A 17,600-nucleotide genomic window follows, 5' to 3' on the forward strand; every position below is an offset into this window, starting at 1 on the left:
AGGAAGTGGAGGGGAATTTTTTAAGGGATAATTCCGAATCAGTTTGGCATATATTGACTCATTCATCAAGGGAGGAAAGCTTGAGGAAACTGTCTCGGATGGGAAACTGGGGCTGTTGGAGGCACGGATCTCATATGGCTAAAGAGTAGAAGTGGGGCCACTCACTATTCTGGGCCTCAGTTTCCTTGCATTAAATGGAGGTTGCCTTTGATAATTACAGAGGCCCTTTTCACATTTTATTTTCTGGGTTTCAAAGGAATTTTGCTTTTCTTGATTTTTGAGCCTCACTTTTAAACCTTGCTTTTTATGTTTCTTTGGTTTTCGTTCTTTTCCTGATTTTCCTGTTTGGGGGCACTGCACACACAGAGATAGTTAGAGATCTTATTACAAGTGGGGTCAAAGCTAACCCAGTGTGGAGTTCTCAGACTTCATAAGTGAACTTCCTGTGAGAATTGAATCTTTACCATGGTCTCTACAATGATAAGTGTTCTCTCAGGCTTTTAAGTAATTTCTGGGAGGTTCTCAGGGAAGTTGAAAGCCACAGAGAGAGCGGACTATACTTTAGAGATTTCCTGCTTATATAATTTTCTTAATCCCGTATGCATTTTCATGCACGCTCCCAAAAATGATGTAAGTGCTGATGTATTTCCTGCCCAACGGAGATGTAATCCAGGTGATGCTGCGGCAGACATCGCCGTAACCTCTCAGCTCTCCGGGGAGCACAAAACAATGACCCGTGAAATCCCTTAAAGGAACTTAGAGATCTTTTCACTTTTCACTTTGGAGGACCAAGCAACCCCTCTGGTTTTTCAGTGTCAGGATCATGTATTTTCTTACGGGGAACATAAGTGCTGGCTTAGGGCTTCTCCGGTATTAAATTTTACATAGAAAAACCACAGCAGAGACCGATCTGCAACACAGATCTCCCAGCGGATGATTGTCAGACCGTCCAAATGCAGAGGAGTGGGGTGGCCCAGCCCAGAGGGCCCTGCGTCTCCCCAGCGTCTTTCTCAGGCCCCAACTACTCGCCCTGCTTCCTGTTTGCCTACTTAGTGGTATTTTTAAAAAGTGGCACGCCTCAAGAACTCCCCAGAGTCCGAGGACTAAGCGAATTAGTGGCAGGGTCAGCACTTTCGGTCAAGATTTCTGCAGCCGTATGCACCTTCTTTGGAAGGGTCTTTAGTTCCAGAGCTCTGTTTCTCAGAAATCATGGAAGCATTGAATTCTTTCGAAAGTGCAGCAGAAAACTCTCCTCATTGGCTGGCACCTGACTGGGCAGAGTCGAGTGCAGCCGGTCCGCTCCACAGCCAGTAACCAGATGCTCCGGGAAACGCCAAGGGGGTGCACACAGCCCTTCTTCCGAGGCTCCGGACGGTCTTTCGTGGTTGCTCCAGTCTGCCCAGGAGAAGGTTCAGCAGTCTCCAGGGTATTTCAGAGATCACCTTCAAGCCTGGAGCAAACCAGTGGTGTCCCTCACCTGTCTTCTGCCCCCTGCCCTTCTTTCATTGTTCTTTAAAGTTCAGTCCTTATTTTTTAAAAAGCTTTGTAGATTATTAAAGGTGTACGATGTTTGCTTCTCTTCTTTTTCTATTACCTTTTTATCTCCCTTCTCCCTCTCTCCCCCTTTCCTCTCTCTGTTTTAGACAACCAGCAACACCCCGCAGAAGACCACCCGCGTGTGCTCCAAGGCTCAGCAAGGTAGAGCCACCTCCTTGGAGCTAACACCTCGATTCCCCAGCTGGTGGCTCACGGCTGCGGTAGGCTCTGGTGTGACTTTCATGCAACTCTCCCTGCAGCTGATGGTACAGTGGGAAAGTGTGCTGTGCTGAGCCAGTACCGTTCTCCCTTACGTAACACTTCTTGCAAGAATTCCTGCAGTGCATTTAGAATTAGGAGGTTTGATTGACATGAAAGATGCAACTCAAAACAAAGTTAAGACAAAGGCTATATTTTTAAAAATCCACTTTATTATTCTCTGCCACCAAAATAAAAATCCGTCGCCTGCCCTTCATCCGGTGCGCCATGGCTGAGAGTGCGACGCGCGCCTTGTTCCCGAGGCTCGTGCTTCTGCCCAGGCTCATTGTCCAGGCCTCTCCAGCTCCTCCTGGCCGAAGGCTCTGCTTTCAGCCTTCCTGTGTTCGCAGGAGCTCCGCGGTTCCCTCTGTGGGTTACTGCAACACCTGCGATGCATACATGCCCGTCTGCGCACCGGGCCGGACCGAGGCGGACGCTGCCGCAAGCCCGCCCGAGTGTAGGCGGTGGGAAGTTGCCCTGTCTGTAGACAAAAAAACCAGTGAAAATGATCACGTGTGCCCAGGTTCTAAACGCCGTCAGTGATCACAGCAATCTCCCAGCGGGGCCCGTCGCTTCTCCTACCCCCTACTTCGTAAGCCCTCCTTGTCACCTTCAGGGGCGGAAAGGCTTCGTTTGGTGTCGTTTCGTTCCCTTCTCCTTTCTGGCTGTCGTGGCCTCGCACTGGCCGTCTTCCTTGCGGCCCTGCCCACACAGCTGCCTTGAGAACTCGCGCTCACTTTGTGTCCCCGCGGGAGTAGAACCGCTGCCGTGTGTGCCGTGGGCACGCTTGACGGCCCTTTGCTCATGGCCGTAGATCTCTCACGCCACCGTGCTGGCATTTTCTCCAGCATACCGCTGTCGCCCGATGACTTTGGTCAGAAATACGAAGTTTGTTTTCATGCCTCTTTACGTCGTCCTAGCTGCGGGCACCCTGCATTTTGAGACCAAATACAGTTACACTTTATCACCCCAACGCTGCCTGACCCAGTAGGGAACTCCGTGTCATTCACAGCGTATCTGGGGGTCCTAAGGAGCTGCGTCCCTCCCGCGACGAACGTTGTACCTTTTCCGCACGGTGTAGTGGCTGGGGCTTGTCTTCTGCAAACGCCATCAACGCGGGGTTGAAGAGAGCTTTACTCGGGTGTGTTCCCTCCCAGAATTCATGCTACCACAGCAGTGTCCTGATTCTTCTTCCCTACAGGAGCTTAACATCTCGTCATGACCCTAGGCCAGAAGGGAGACCCTATTTTCTCCCTAATTGTCCCTTTACCCCCAATCTCCCAAATTACTGTTTATTTTTTACTCAGAAAATTATAGGTATTTTTATTTAATCCTGTCCCAGCCCACTGTCCCTAAAGTTCATAAAGAAAAATACTCATTAATGTAAGGTTCTAAAGCAACTTTTTTTTTTTTCTGGAGAGGAGTGTGCCTGATATCACTTAATTTAGTTTATTTTGTTCAAATTATAGTTTTATGTTTTTCCAGTTCTACTTAAGTCTTTATCACACTGCTACTCACAATAACACGGACAAAAGCCATGTTGGATCTAGGGGAAGCATTAATTATAAAAATAATTAAAGTGGGCAAAAATACCTACCCCCATAGTTCTCTAAACCCAGTTTTGCAGTCATGAGCCCTTTGCACAAATATTTCCAACGCTCCTCCGAGGGAAGGGAGGAGAGAGATCGTGTTTCCTCTGCAGTGAATGTGGCACCCATGTTTTTGATGGAATGTTTTCAGTTCTCCTTGGTAGAAACCCATCTTCTCTGTACTTTGTCCACTTTCCTTAGATGTCCTTTGCTCTTCAGAACCTTATGCTGCCAGCCTATCCCTTAATTCTTGAAACGTACATTTTTCTTGTTCCTGAGCCTGCTGAGTTCTTCTTTGTAATATATTTAATTAAAATATATATACATAAAAGTATAACAAATAATAAGACACTCGTGTAACAATTATAATGTGAACAAAGTTAACAATTTGCCTTATTTTTTTTTTTTAAAGATTTTATTTATTTATTTGACAGAGATAGAGACAGCCAGCGAGAGAGGGAACACAAGCAGGGGGAGTGGGAGAGGAAGAAGCAGGCTCATAGCGGAGGAGCCTGATGTGGGGCTCGATCCCATAACGCCGGGATCACGCCCTGAGCCGAAGGCAGACGCTTAACCACTGTGCCACCCAGGCGCCCCTACAATTTGCCTTATTTTTATCTGGTCTTTTTTTTTTTTTTTTTTGGAAGAAATTCAACGTTGAAGGTAGCTCTTTGCATTGTCCTCTCTATTTTATTCCCCTTTATCCCTCCCAGAAGTGGCAGGTGTCCTGAAGCTGATATTCATCTTTGCTCTCTGTGGCTTTATGATTTGGCCACATGTATGTGTAGCCCCTGCAGCACTGAGGGTTATTTGGTGCATTTTGAGTCCATTTCTCTGACTCCGCCCTCCTCGTGCCATATCCATCTTTTCTTATGAACCTTGTTTCTCACCCGTCTGGTCCCTTCATGGAACAGAAAGCAAGGACAAGCTGAAGGCGCCCTGAGCTTTCCTGCTTCCTTCTGCCTCCATGCCCCTTTCCCTCGGTTACTTTATACCCTCTTCTTACATGCTCTGCACCATCGGACTCCACTGATAGCCTCTTTTTCTTCCTTTATTCTCGGTGCCCCAGTGTTCGATATCTCTGAGTTCTGTTTTTGCTCTTGAAGATTAACAAGCTGTTTTCCCCTGCTCTAATTTGGGAACAGGTGAGATAATGTTACTGAAAACCTGAGAGAGAAATGCAGTTTAATTACTTGCCAGTATAGAAACACTCCCGAGAGAAGAAGGGATGGAGCTATCGTCTTGGAGGATCTGACCCTTAATGACATCAGATATGAGTTACTTATAATTAGCATGTTTGTCATTTAAATGTAGTGCTGAAGGCATTTGCCATTAGGTTAATAGTAATCTTTTACAAAATTTGCTTAACAAAATTCTATTTATCCTTTTAGATATTGGAAATGTCTCATTTTATTGTCTATCTACAACAGAGATTTTTATATTTCTCTTTCAAGTATTCATAGCTAAGTTTACTGTAAGCAAGCCTTTTCTTTCTTTCATTGAAAGTATATTATTTACCCACTATGTGCACAGCACATTATAAATAGAGATGCGTTGGGATGACACTCGTTAGGGCTACAACAGATGATCATAGCAGATATTCAGGCCTCCAGGAGTTTACACTTTTAGGTGGGAAGACAGATCTTATTCACATACTAGTAGGGCACACAATGGGTGGGGAGAGGAAGGTAGAGGAGGGACAGTACTGCCAAGCTTCATGGCCTGTGTAAGGAACTGTGTTTTGGGAATCTGATGGACCAGCAACATCCTCGATCGTATGTTTGTTCAGCGTTTGAGGGAATGAGAGTTTAGAGGTGAAGTCTATCTAGCCTGGTCATCACAAATCTTATCCCGTCGTCAGGTAACAATTACCTTTCAGTTTCCAATAGATGTTCCCATGTCACACATTCTGTTAGCCCTTCCTGAACTTTTAAATCCAAATAAAGCACAAAGGAACTAAGAGTAAGAATGGGAAGGAATCACCTAAAATCTTTATCAAGTGTGGTCAGAGTATATCTTTGGCCTAAATACACTCTAGTGGGGTCCATGCTAAGATCATCCATGGTTTCCTTTCCCAGTCCATGTTCTGGAATATAATTTAAGCCCTTTACCAGTTTTTTTTTTTTTCCATCTGCAAGACCCCATGTTTATTTCTTGGCAGGGAACACAGAATTCTCTACCCAGGCCCACTGCTGTCTTCCTCTAATGATTCAAAGTCATATATTATAACACACGAATGAAACGCCTACTATGTGCTCATAGAAGAGATGTCAGTATAATTAAGGGTGGAATTTTTGTGGCATCTTTTAAATCTGCTATTTTCCATTTTATCATTAAGTCGCTTCTTGGCACACTTTCTTCCTTTATCATTTACTATCTAGGTACACAAATGACACTTTTCTGTTCTGTTGTGTACTGGTAAATATTAGGAATTCACATTTTTCTAGAAAACAAGCCTCTTAGAGCCCAGAACATTAGGACCTACATTTATAGATTAAGGCTTATTTATTTATTTTCATTTTTAAAAATTTATACTTGAAGTTTAATTTAAAAACAAACAAACAAAAAACAGGCTTCTTCAGAATAGTTGCTCCTGGAAGATCCTGATGGGCCTAATGAGAGTACTGGTGGCCCGTCTGTTGCAATGGCTTCAGATTGAGGAATTTAGCTGGAAATGAATTTAAAATGGTTCTAAGAATGCAGCTTTCTGCGTTGTAGTAATGTTAACAGTTTGGAGATCTATAGAGACACATCTGCCAACCCTTAAGTCTTCCCAAGTGACACTGCATATTTTATGCTTCAGAAACTAGAAATTGAGGCAATAAGACCAAACACAGAGATTCTTTCCGAAAGCCACTAGTGTTTAGGAAAGTTTGGTATTGCCTGTGACACAGCGTGATAAATGTGCTATTTGATATATGTAACTTCCTCACCGAGCAGAAAAAAAAAAACATGTAAATGCAGGAGAGTCAACAGAGTGCGATGAAAAGAGAAAAAAATTCTCGAGAATCAGGAGATAGCAAGGTTTATCCACAATTCTCTACAAACTTCAGTCAATAATGAATTTTGGTCCCTTCTTTTCTTTTTAAAGATTTTATTTATTTATTTGACAGAGAGATTGAGAGAGAGCAAGAGATCACAGAGGGAGAGGCAGAAGCAGGCTCCCCACTGAGCAGGGAGCCCTGGGGCCCTGAGATCATGACCTGAGCCGAAGGCAGACGCTTAACTTACTGAGCCACCCAGGCGCTCCGACCTTTTGTCCCTTTTCTGTTTGATAGTTTCTTCATCAAAACCGGGCTTTATCGCTCTTCCTGGTTCCAGTAGCTTCTATTGAGGTAGCCTCAGTGAAACCTTGGATACAGGCTTCGCACCGTGCTAGCTGCAGGTTCGCACGCGTCATCTTGTTTAACTGTCAACTGCTCCAGCGACAGTCGTTCCACCGCTTCAGTCATCTGTGCGCAGAACTCTGGCTCCAGCTTCACTGCCTGAGGCAGTGGTTCCCAAGGGCCATCCTGCAAATCGGGGTCCACCCATCACCACAGATGTTCTCCCAGGCTATGGGAAATGATAATAAGTGGGTCACGTGCTGAAACTTTCAGGGAGCTGCTGGTATTATATTCAGTTATTCCTTTCCTCCTTTTATTAAAAGTGCATGGTATCTGGTTGATGAAACAATGGTGATCACAGAAAGCTTTGTTATGGGTCCTGCTTATCAAAGTAAAACATTTTCAGATCTTTGTTGGCCCTCTTCCTGGAACCCCATTGTTTTCCCTTATTTCTGCATCTAAAAACCTTGCAACACTTGGTTTAAAAAGTGTCTCAAACAAACCACCTTGGCATGTACTCATGCCAATTTTAAGAGCCAAGCTATGAAAATAGGAAGGGGAAGAAGATACTTTGTAGACATTTAATAGATAACTTAGCAATTATTTTGAGTTTATATTTGATCTAGTGACAATGCAACCTTGTAAGTTGCAGCTTCCCTTTGATTGCCCTCTTCACTGGGATTTTACCTGTGAATATTTAATGTAACTCTTGGCAAGAAATACTTTTCAGGGAATTATTCTTCCCTGAAAAGATATCCCTTCCCAGTTTTATCGAGAAGCCTGGTTCAGGAATCCCTTTGATCTGCCATGTGTTGGTCCTTTTCAGTGCTGATGGTGCTTTGCTCTGCTTTTTCCTCAGTGATACGAATGAAGTTGACATCCCGCCCAACACCCGCGTTGGCACCAAACGCTACATGCCTCCAGAAGTGTTGGACGAGAGCTTGAACAGAAATCACTTTCAGTCGTACATTATGGCCGACATGTACAGTTTCGGACTCATCCTTTGGGAGGTTGCTAGGAGATGTGTATCGGGAGGTAAGTAACGGCGATACTGCTGGATCTGCTACAGATCCTCGCTTTCTGATCAGAAATCAGAGTTACCATATTGTCCCCCAAATCAGACTTTCCTTTCTTTTCCACCTTAGTTCTGTCGGTGCAGTCCCAGTCCTCCCAAGAAATGATCTTTAACATCTTGGAATTCTTTTTGACCCCCTCCTTCCGGCTTCTTCTCACCAACCTGCTGGGCCCCATCCCCAGCTCCAATGCCCATTCCCTGTGGCTTCCTCCCACAGATTAAGGTAGAGACAGAGATGTGAGGTGAGACACCTGTTCTTTAACCCCCCCCACTTGACTTTCTGTAGTTCTTCTTCATAAAGCAATTTGAAAACATGAGTTTTTATCAAGGTTTTTATCAAGTTTTTGTCAAGGAAATTAAACCATTAAGAATATTACTATTGGTCATGATAATTTTTCTGCAAACAAGGATTCCCTAGTAAGACAACAATTAGAAGACATTATTAACTATTTAGATGCATTATTATTGCTCGTTGTATTTTGTTTACTGCTGCGTCATCTGTCTTTAAATAGATCCCAACACTTTGTAGGTGAGAAGCTGGATCTTCGGGTCTTCAGTGTCGCGTGTCCTGTTTGTGGCTGTACTCACGGCCATGCTTGCTTAGAAATCGTGCTGCCCCCACTGCCTACCACGGCCAGTTTAAACTCACTTTTGTGAGGCCTTGAGCTCGCCCCAGGTTCTGAAAGTCCAGAGAACATGGAACTGGTACTGGGATTCGTTCTTGGACCCACCATTTATTATCCATGAGCCTCTGACAAGTTATTCAGCGTAGTTCTAGTTCTTTGATCTTAAGAAAGAAGTGAATTAAAGAGAATTAAACCTGCCTGGTACATAAATAGCGTTCAGTATATCTTAGCTCTTACTTAATATTTTCCTTTTGGCTGGTAGAGGCTTAACTTATATTTAGACTCATATTTAACCGGCATTTATACTCTGGGGGACAGACCCTGATGCAGTGACACAAGGCCTTCTAATCACGCGGGGAGCTCTGAGCTTATTCTGAGCTTAATTTAAAATAGAACACATTTCCTCCCAAGTGAGAGAACTTCAGAAGGAAAGTTAACATGGGAAATGTTTCCTAACCAGATAGTGAATAAATCTCCCAGCATCTATGAAGAAGAAAAGAGCTAACCAAAATATAAGTTAACTACTTGTCTATCCCTTGCTTCATGTTCTACCAAGGGTAGATGCACCTATTTTTGGATAACACACTTACACGCAGGACTGGTTTATAGAAGTTGAAGGAGTGGTAGACTACCAGATTACTTTCTAATTCTGTTTTCCTGAACATCTGAAGCAAATAGGGCCACAAGAAACCTATATTTGGAAGCCTTTGGGTCAGAATACAGAAGAAACGATCCTTTGCTTAAAAACAAGCCAGCCTTATAAAAAACAGCAGGGTTTTAATTGCTTTACTAGGTCTGTCTTCGCCTGTGGAGATTTGAGAGGTACTAAGGTGTTGCCTTATGTCTTTATAAGATTGGTTTGTGTTTATCGGAGAGGTCAGATTCTCAGCTCTGCCCCAGACCAACTGTATGGCCTTGGTCAAGTTACTGAATCCCTCAAAACCAAGTTTTCCCGTCTGGATAATGTGGATAATAATGCTGTCTCATAAACGTGTTGAAGAACTTAGTAAGACAAATCCTACAGCATACTTGCCTCCATGCCCGGTATGTAGTAGGCTCCTAACAAGCAAGTTTGTCTTCTCTTTCCAGAAAGTCAAAACACACAAAATTCTATTCTCCAACACTTTCCTTTATGATGTCGGAAGTTTTGGGCTTGTCTTTCTAGTCTAGATACTTTTGGGTGAAGTAGATTCTGGATGTAGGTCTTCTAAACTTTGGAAGAAAAAGAATTTTTGAGGTTTCAGACACAATTAAATGGCAGCCAATATGGAAATTTAGATAACTTAATTGCATAATAAGGAGAAAGAAGTAAGGCCTATAGTTCAACGATAGACTTTGATTACTTCATAACCTTATGTGATTGGCTCTGTGTCTGTTGTCGTATATACACCTACCCACGACGGTGTATCAGTCCAGCCAGGTAGAGACACCAACGTTGGGCACTGAGGAGGATGCGAGAAGAATCAGATAGGCATGGTCTTTGCCCTCAAGGTGTTTCCAGAACCATTGTCTTGAGAATTAGAAAGGGAGGAAGAACTCAAAGTGAGCATCCCTCACACATTAGGCCCCATGCTTTTAGTATTTCCTATAGAATTGAAACACAATGGAAGGAACTAGTAACATAGATACATGTAATTATGCCGTGTGGTCTCAGTGAGGGACGGAGTAAATGGTGAGTGGGAATGGTCTGAGGAAACTTTTGAACCTTCTGGTCCTTTATATAAGGGTCTGAGTTTGCAAGGAAGGGCATAATACAGACTCCAGATTTTATCTGAGTAGATCCCAGCAAATTTAATGATGCGTTGGATAAAATCCGCCAACTTGGTAGTACCGTCTTGTTCAGATAAAAAGCAATGACATTTCTATAATAGATGATTTAGGATAGGGAGGAGAGGTGTTCCAGATAGATTGTTCAGAGAGGCATCCTCTAAGGACAGAAGCTGCTTATAATTATTGTGAGGAGTTAATCAGGCTTGAAAAGAAGATATAAGTAGCCTACTTTTCTAAAGGACAAAAGAAATAAGGTAGAAAGTAGATACTAGGAAAAATGAGATGGAATTTGTCACGATAAGGGTCAAGATGACATAGACTTATATTTCTTAACCCTTCTTTCAACAATACCAATTTTTTCTGATAGTAATGTATTTTTTTGTTGAAAGTTTGGTGAAATACAGAAAATTTAAAAAAGAAAAAAAGAAAAATCAGACAGGTCTCACACCTAAAAAATCATGGTTAATATTTTTAGGTGTGTATAATTTTTAAAATGTTAAATGTGGAAAAATGCATTCTTATGATTAAGCAGATAGAAAATGTAAACCTTACATTTTGTTCAAGTACGATACACTGCCAAGTTTATTACGAGATTCATAATCTCATATTGCAGTAATAGCAACAGTCACATATTATGTGGTATGAGTTTAGGATGTGTCTGCCAAATTTGCGTTGAGATTTAATGTGGATTTTTTTAAGTTTGGCATACAAGACCCTTTATAAAATAGGAAATAAATTTGAGATGCTTGTTTTACTTAGCTTTGGGAAATTAGAAAAACGGCTTGAAAAACTATAATAATATGTTTCATTAGGTTTTCTATTTATGTTTTTAATTAGATTAAGTGTCATTTTTGGGCACATTTTTTTTCAAGACTTATTTTGCAGTTTTTTTACCCTGAACTTGTCTTGAGTCCTGATAGAACTCTGCTTTGAGAACCGTTTGTATGTCAGACTTTTATTTCTACCTCCCAGAAGATATTAATAGTACTAATAATTTAAAAACAACCCATATTTTCAGGTATAGTGGAAGAATACCAGCTTCCGTATCATGATCTCGTGCCCAGTGACCCTTCTTACGAGGACATGCGAGAGATTGTTTGCATCAAAAAGCTCCGTCCCTCATTCCCCAACCGGTGGAGTAGTGATGAGGTAAGGCTTGGGGTAACCATGTGGCTGTGACCGATTTCTAAACAGACTTTACTCTTTTTGCCAAAATTCCAGATATTCCTTACAGGAATCCTCCCTCTTTGTTTCGATGGAGATGGTAATGGGGCTTCACCGCAGTCCTTGATATGGAGCTAAGTGTGTCGTATGTTAAATTATCTGTTTCTTCTTGCCAGTTTGAGTTGGCTACTTCTAAAGTATATTGGGTGGGTTACCACTTAGCCTGTACAACAGGTAACACTATTTCATTTATTTGTGACGTCCTGACATTTGCACAAAGGATGTTACTTCTGTGTGTGTCTTTCAAGCATCATGAGTTTTCTCTATGACAGACCAGCGTACACCGTTCTCTCATCGTGGTGAGAGAAGACACAGGCACCTGCAGAATCTAGTTTTCCTTACACAGAAGGGATACGAGCTGTAGTTGAGCTGCCTGACTGCGCTGTGGATCTTTGTTAATAGGGCTGATGTGACGCGCTTTGAAGAAATCCATATTCAGCCTGGCTCTCAGGACGAGTGATGAAGCCTCAACAGGGCCGAAAAGGGACTGTCCAGAAGGAGGAGATGCGTTGGGTGGGCCTTGGCTCTCCTGTCTCATGTCCTCCTCCAGCTCCTGCCCATCCATCCTCCAAGCTTGCAAACTCACCACCTCCCGGACTGCTCTGGAGGGCTGGGACATTCAGAGATGAGTTCGAAGCATCTCCAGGATAAAACACAGCCCCCCCCCCCCCCAAAACCCACCTCATCAAACGTGTACAAAGCCAGTGCAAACACACAGAGAGAGCACTGTTGATAAGCTAATTCTTTAATGTTAAATGCATTTCAAAATAACGTTTGGTTCATTGGTTTTGTGTCTCGTTACTGAAATGCTGAATAATGCATATGTTTTCCAATGAGCTATGCAGAAAACTTTCTGAGATGCTGGAGTTACTTTATTTCGAGGGTGGTTATGGGCATTGGTATTACTCAGAATCCCTTCACTGAGGATTTCTAATGAAGTGAAATTGTGCTTTTCCACAGGAAGACCAATAATTGATGTAGTGCAGGAGAACACGGGAGAAAGTTTGAGCGAGGCTATGCACAGGTCATTACTCTTGCTAAATGGCACAGCGCAATGCTATTATTGCAGCAGACAGCTGTGGTTTAGGAATAACCGTGTTTGTTTGAATAGTATGGAATTAGATAAAAGATTTAAGCTCATCGAGTGTTATAAACAATGTAGGAGTGTGGAGTCGAATACGGGCTCCCTGGGTATTTTGTATTTGGTTAATACCGACTTCAAAGACACTCTTCTACGATTAGCAGAACCACGGGCTTGCTGCTGTTGTAGGGAAGACACGAAAATCGGTTTCAGTCATTTAGAATTTGCATGAAAAAAGAATGTTTATGGAATTTTGTCTACATGGTTTTAGGAGTACCTTTTAAAAATGTATTCGAACTTCAGAAACCCCTCACTAAAGGCCACGTATCCAATGGCAATCTTGTGGATAATACATTTCTCTAGCGTTACTCCACTTTTCCTTTCCCTCCCCACAGTGTCTAAGGCAGATGGGCAAACTCATGATGGAGTGCTGGGCTCACAACCCTGCATCAAGACTGACAGCCCTGCGTGTTAAGAAAACACTAGCCAAAATGTCAGAGTCCCAGGACATTAAACTCTGAAGTGAGGTGAAGAAATAAGCGTCTCTGGAGAAAGCCAGTAGATATTGTTCTGTTTGTGGGCAGAGCAAAAGATGTTCCGGAAGCATCCACAGTACAAGCCTTGAACATCATCCTGCTTCCCAGTGGGTTCAGCCTCACCTCTCAGGGAGCAGCCTGGACAAAGAGAAGTTCCCAGAAACACGTTCTCATCGTGTCTGTTTGTAGGAGGGAGAAACCGCTTGGGTAACTCGTTCAAGATATATGATGCATGTTGCTTTCTGAGAAAGCCCTGTATTTTGGGATTGTCTTTTTTTTTTTTTTCCAAAAGATGCTTTAATTTTGCCAAAATAGAACAAATGTAGATGTTTTAAGGTTTATACTATTATAGTTTAAGTGATAACAACGAAAGTTCTTCCCGGAAATTCTGCTGGAAGGTAAATTTTAAAATATCTTTTTCCATTAGTGAAATTTTGTTGCACTCTGCACACCAAAAGACAGTCTGTGGAGTTGGAGAACATAGAACGGAACTCCTCTGAAAATCTCCCCGCTCCTGCCTCCTCAGACCGCTTGGGCCAGCCCTGCTCTTGGGGGGCCGCCGCAGCAATGTGAACGCACCTGGGCACGAGCGCCACCTGGCTGGGGCCACATTTTGGGATTCCTGCAGGTGCCCTTTTGTAGCTTCTGACCAGACGGAACAAATGAAGGTTTTATGTGACTTATTAGAAGTAGTAAGTGTCGATGCCTTTCTTCAGAACCACTTTGTGCTTCTGACTCTTTTAAGGCATTTCTGTCATGGTAAAATCCTTTTTATTACACACAAACAAAGGTGTTTTTTATGTGCAGAGAATTGACCCACACATGGTTCTGATCTCTCGAATGAAAGGATCGATATCAAATAAAATTGCCATCAGTTGTATTGAAAACAAGGCTCTTTGAAATAGAGATCATTTGCTCCCGTGTCGTAAGAAAAATGTGTCAGTAGGATAGAGGATGAGGGTGGGGTGTGCAAATGGCCTGTTACGTATGTGGAAGAGCCAGTCTCAGAAGCACAAGGGAAAAGGACACATACCTTATTTTGTATAGATGACGATGGTTTTTTTCTGTAATTGTCTCTTTTGTGTCTGAGTGAAGGGAAGGAGAGAAAAGCATGTCAGGTTAATTTAACTAAATTTTAATTAAAAAATATAAATATAGCCTCCAAATGGGACAGCGGAAAGAGCTAGTGGAGGCCGCAAACTATTGTAGCTGCTGTGATTTATTATTCTAAAATAGATACGGATCGAGCATGTATGTCTTACGTGGTAATTTGACATCTTAGAGGAGTGCTGACTCAGTTTATTTTATTCTCGTGATGTTCAGTTCACTTTTTAATTTATTTATATATTTTTTCTTCTCTGTGCCACTTGTGCAAAACATCTCCTCACCTATTCAATTCTGCGGGGTTTTAAACTTTTGAGGAACGTGAGTCAAATCATTGACAGGGCCAATATTCCTTAGCAACAGGAACTTAAAGCTCAAAGTTGTGCGCACCCCTCTCAACTGTGTTCATTTACATTTCCTTTTCTTTGGTTTTCTCCTTTCTTCAAAATGCTGCAGTGTTTAGTAAAGAATCGGGACGTACTTCGCTTCGGTCTTTTTAAAAACGACGTTCCTTCCAGAATACTCCAGGGGGCACTGTTTTATAACACATTTTCACCACTTGGTGCCCGAAGGATAGAGGGTTTTTGAAAATTTGACAGCTGCGCGAGAAATGAGAAAATATTCTCCTCACTTCTGAGGTAGGCTTGCAGCTGGCGACTTGTTCATCCTGAGAACCTCCTAGAGCACAGAGCGGTTGTGAGCTCTGTGTAAGTTTGGGAGAACAGGGGAACTGGTGTTCTCCATTCTAAGCATTCACTTCCAAGTGCTTCAAGCTGCATTTTTTTTTTTTTTTGAATAAAAGGTTTCTTAACCCTTGAATAGAAACAGAATTTCTGTTTTTCAAAGATCACAAACAGTTGTTTCCAAATATAATTGTAATCAGAGTGCTGCTTGTAGTAATGCTAAAATCACCTGAATAGCAGTGTAAACAAATGGTCCTTTCCCTTGTGTCAAATTGCATTCTTTGTGGTAGCTGAGAAGGAATTATATGCCTAGAACTACGTGTGATAATCAGCTGGGCCGTGGAGGGAAGCTTCAGTGCCTCTAATTTGATTATCTACAAACACATAAGTTAACATGGATGCCAGTTATGTGGGGACATGCTTGTTTCTTGGTTTTCCCTAAATTTAAGTGAGGTTCGGTTTGCTTACCTCTTCGATAAAAATTTGTGGGTTTTTTGGGCAAATTTTTATACATAGATAAGTTCAAATCACAATATTTTGTGGGGAGGTGATGATTTGAAAGTAAATTAGATTTTTAGAGAGGTGTTGGTTACAATGACGAATGGGAAGAAATTAAAATAGTATCCAGATTTCTTCTATATTATTTGTTTAGCTGTTTTGGAAAAATCTATAGCTTACTTTCTAATTCTCAACCTGATTTACTCACTATGAACATTAAAATTATTCTTGAGATATTTAAAAAGATCCATTTAGTTATTAGAGTCTTCCAATGAGACAGGAATTTATTTATGAGATTTTTCTTTGTGTCTTACCCAAATCCGCCTTACTGACGGAATTCTAAATTGTTCTTTAACAGACTACCTACTTACTTCAAAATAATCCTTTTCAGTTTTTAATTTTCAGTAGCTCAGAAGTGAATTTTATTTTTATTTTTTTGTTTTGTCTTTCAATAGAATAAGGGGGAACCTGGAAATTAATGTAGTCAATTGCTTCCTTTCGGGACTCTTTCAAAGACTAAGATTTTTCTCCTAATCACTCCCTCCCCTTCAGGGAAATCCTAAAATATTAGTTGTTAGCTAATATAAGTTTTATATACTAAGATGTTCAGGTTTATAGTTTATGTATGTGTGTATATATTATATAAATATATATGTATATATAAATATTATGTTCAGTTTGGAGTCTGGCACAACTCCATTATGTGGATTAGAGAGTAAAGTATTATGGATGATAAAGTACTAAATGAAACATAATATTTATTTATGAAAGCGTGTAGTTGGTTAAGTCACTAGTGACAGTGCTATGAACATTGTGTATGAGGAGACAGGCCTTTGACTCCCGGACAGCACCACTCTGAAGTCACTAGTGACCATTCTTTTTATTCTTTAAACATAAAGCTTCTTAGAAAACATGCCAGGATCTTACTCACAGGGAATCCTCTGACACATTGCACGTGTTATGTAGTCAGGTATAGGAAATACTGAATAATGACAGAATTTCATGTTCCTGCGACTCATGCATATTCATCAGAAATTACGGTGGTTTGTGTTGTTGGTCTGTTCTGATTCTTCTTTGTCTGTGAGCAGAAAGGCACTGAAAGAAGCCGAATTTTTAAACTTGAATAGTTCTGTAGTTATAGCTCCATAGAAAACCCAGTCACAGAGCTGTGGGAATGAAAGAAGTGGTATCAGAAGTGATTTAATTTAGCAATTATGATTCCTCTTGTAAAACAAAACAAAACACAATGCCATATTTTTTGGAGAGAAGTTGGCAGTATATAAGGGGTTTTGTTGTCTGTCTGTTTCAAAAGAAGATTCATTTGTGTTCTTTTGGGGAACCAGTGCCTTATTGAATTTGTATATACTGTAATTATTCAGGACTAGGGAACAAACAATTGTATTTGTTACAAATTGTATATGGCTTTGTTTTAACATTCCCCGAAATAAAATGGTTCCTTTCTCCCCTTGGAAAGCACATGTCTGTCATCTTACAGTTGTGCCTTTTTTCCATCTTTGAGAATATCACATTGGGACCAGGCAGGAAGGCAGCCACGAAAGAGAGCGATGCAGGTAAGTCTGTATGTTTGGCGGCGGGAGAGCAAGAGAAATGGTCCGATGGCTTCTCTTTTCTCTGTAATTAGGAGGCACAGTCATGAGAGGGAGGGGAAGGCAGGCAAGTCAGTGGTCTGGGGGCAGCGAGGCAGTTTAAAACTGCACCGTGGACAATTACAGCCAGCCGGTTATGGGCAGCGCCCGTGGGACCGGCTGGGCGGCTTCGTGGCCGACAGGGTGGCCGGGGGGTCGCCAGGCAGCCTGTGTGGAGCCTGTCTCAGCCCCTCGGTTGTGGCAGGAGGCCTGTGTCCGCCTCCCAAAGGCCCCATCTCTGTCCCTTGAGGAGGAGGGTGATGCTAGCACCGGATGCCTGGAGCACCGCCGAGGCTGAACCGGTCCCGGCGGCGGCGTGACGGCAGCGCTCGCCGCTGCTGGAGATCAGCTCTTCGCCCCGGGTCGTAGGGCCACCTTGCTGTCATTTCTGTCAGCCCCCAAAACGTAAGCATGGAGACCTCGACAGCCGGCTTCGCTCAGGGGGGAGGGTGCGCAGGCCTTGCAGCAGTGGACCGTCCGAACGTGGCCTGCCGTCTCCGGGCGATGGCTGCCGTGGCCCGGAGTCAGGAAGGGGTTAAAGCGGGGCAGCTGGTGGGTTGAGAGAAACCGGGTCGGCACAGAACCCTGCCGGGGTTGAGGTGGCGTATTAGCAGCGCCCGAGAAGGGGCTGCGGCCCGCGTCGGCCTT

The 17,600-nt window shown here is 42.6% G+C and overlaps 1 protein-coding gene across 8 annotated transcripts in view; it reads left to right on the forward strand.

Annotated features, from left to right (window-relative positions):
* The window catches only part of BMPR1B (bone morphogenetic protein receptor type 1B), a 380,630-nt gene extending 363,851 nt beyond the window's left edge, over nt 1-16,779 (forward strand). For 7 of the 8 annotated variants that reach the window (XM_026509697.4, XM_057309681.1, XM_057309683.1 and 4 more), the window contains 3 exons: nt 7,569-7,744; nt 11,199-11,329; nt 12,881-16,779. In XM_026509697.4, the coding sequence (XP_026365482.1) occupies nt 7,569-7,744; nt 11,199-11,329; nt 12,881-13,006 (433 nt within the window). In that variant the 3' untranslated portion in view covers nt 13,007-16,779. Of the gene's footprint in view, nt 1-7,568; nt 7,745-11,198; nt 11,330-11,806; nt 12,074-12,880 lie in introns of those variants that run through there. The other variant, XM_057309685.1, reaches the window with a different exon arrangement.
* Nucleotides 16,780-17,600: the final 821 nt, after the last annotated feature.

This window comes from Ursus arctos, unplaced genomic scaffold (genome assembly GCF_023065955.2).
Source record: "Ursus arctos isolate Adak ecotype North America unplaced genomic scaffold, UrsArc2.0 scaffold_9, whole genome shotgun sequence".
Taxonomy (NCBI): Eukaryota; Metazoa; Chordata; class Mammalia; order Carnivora; family Ursidae; genus Ursus; species Ursus arctos.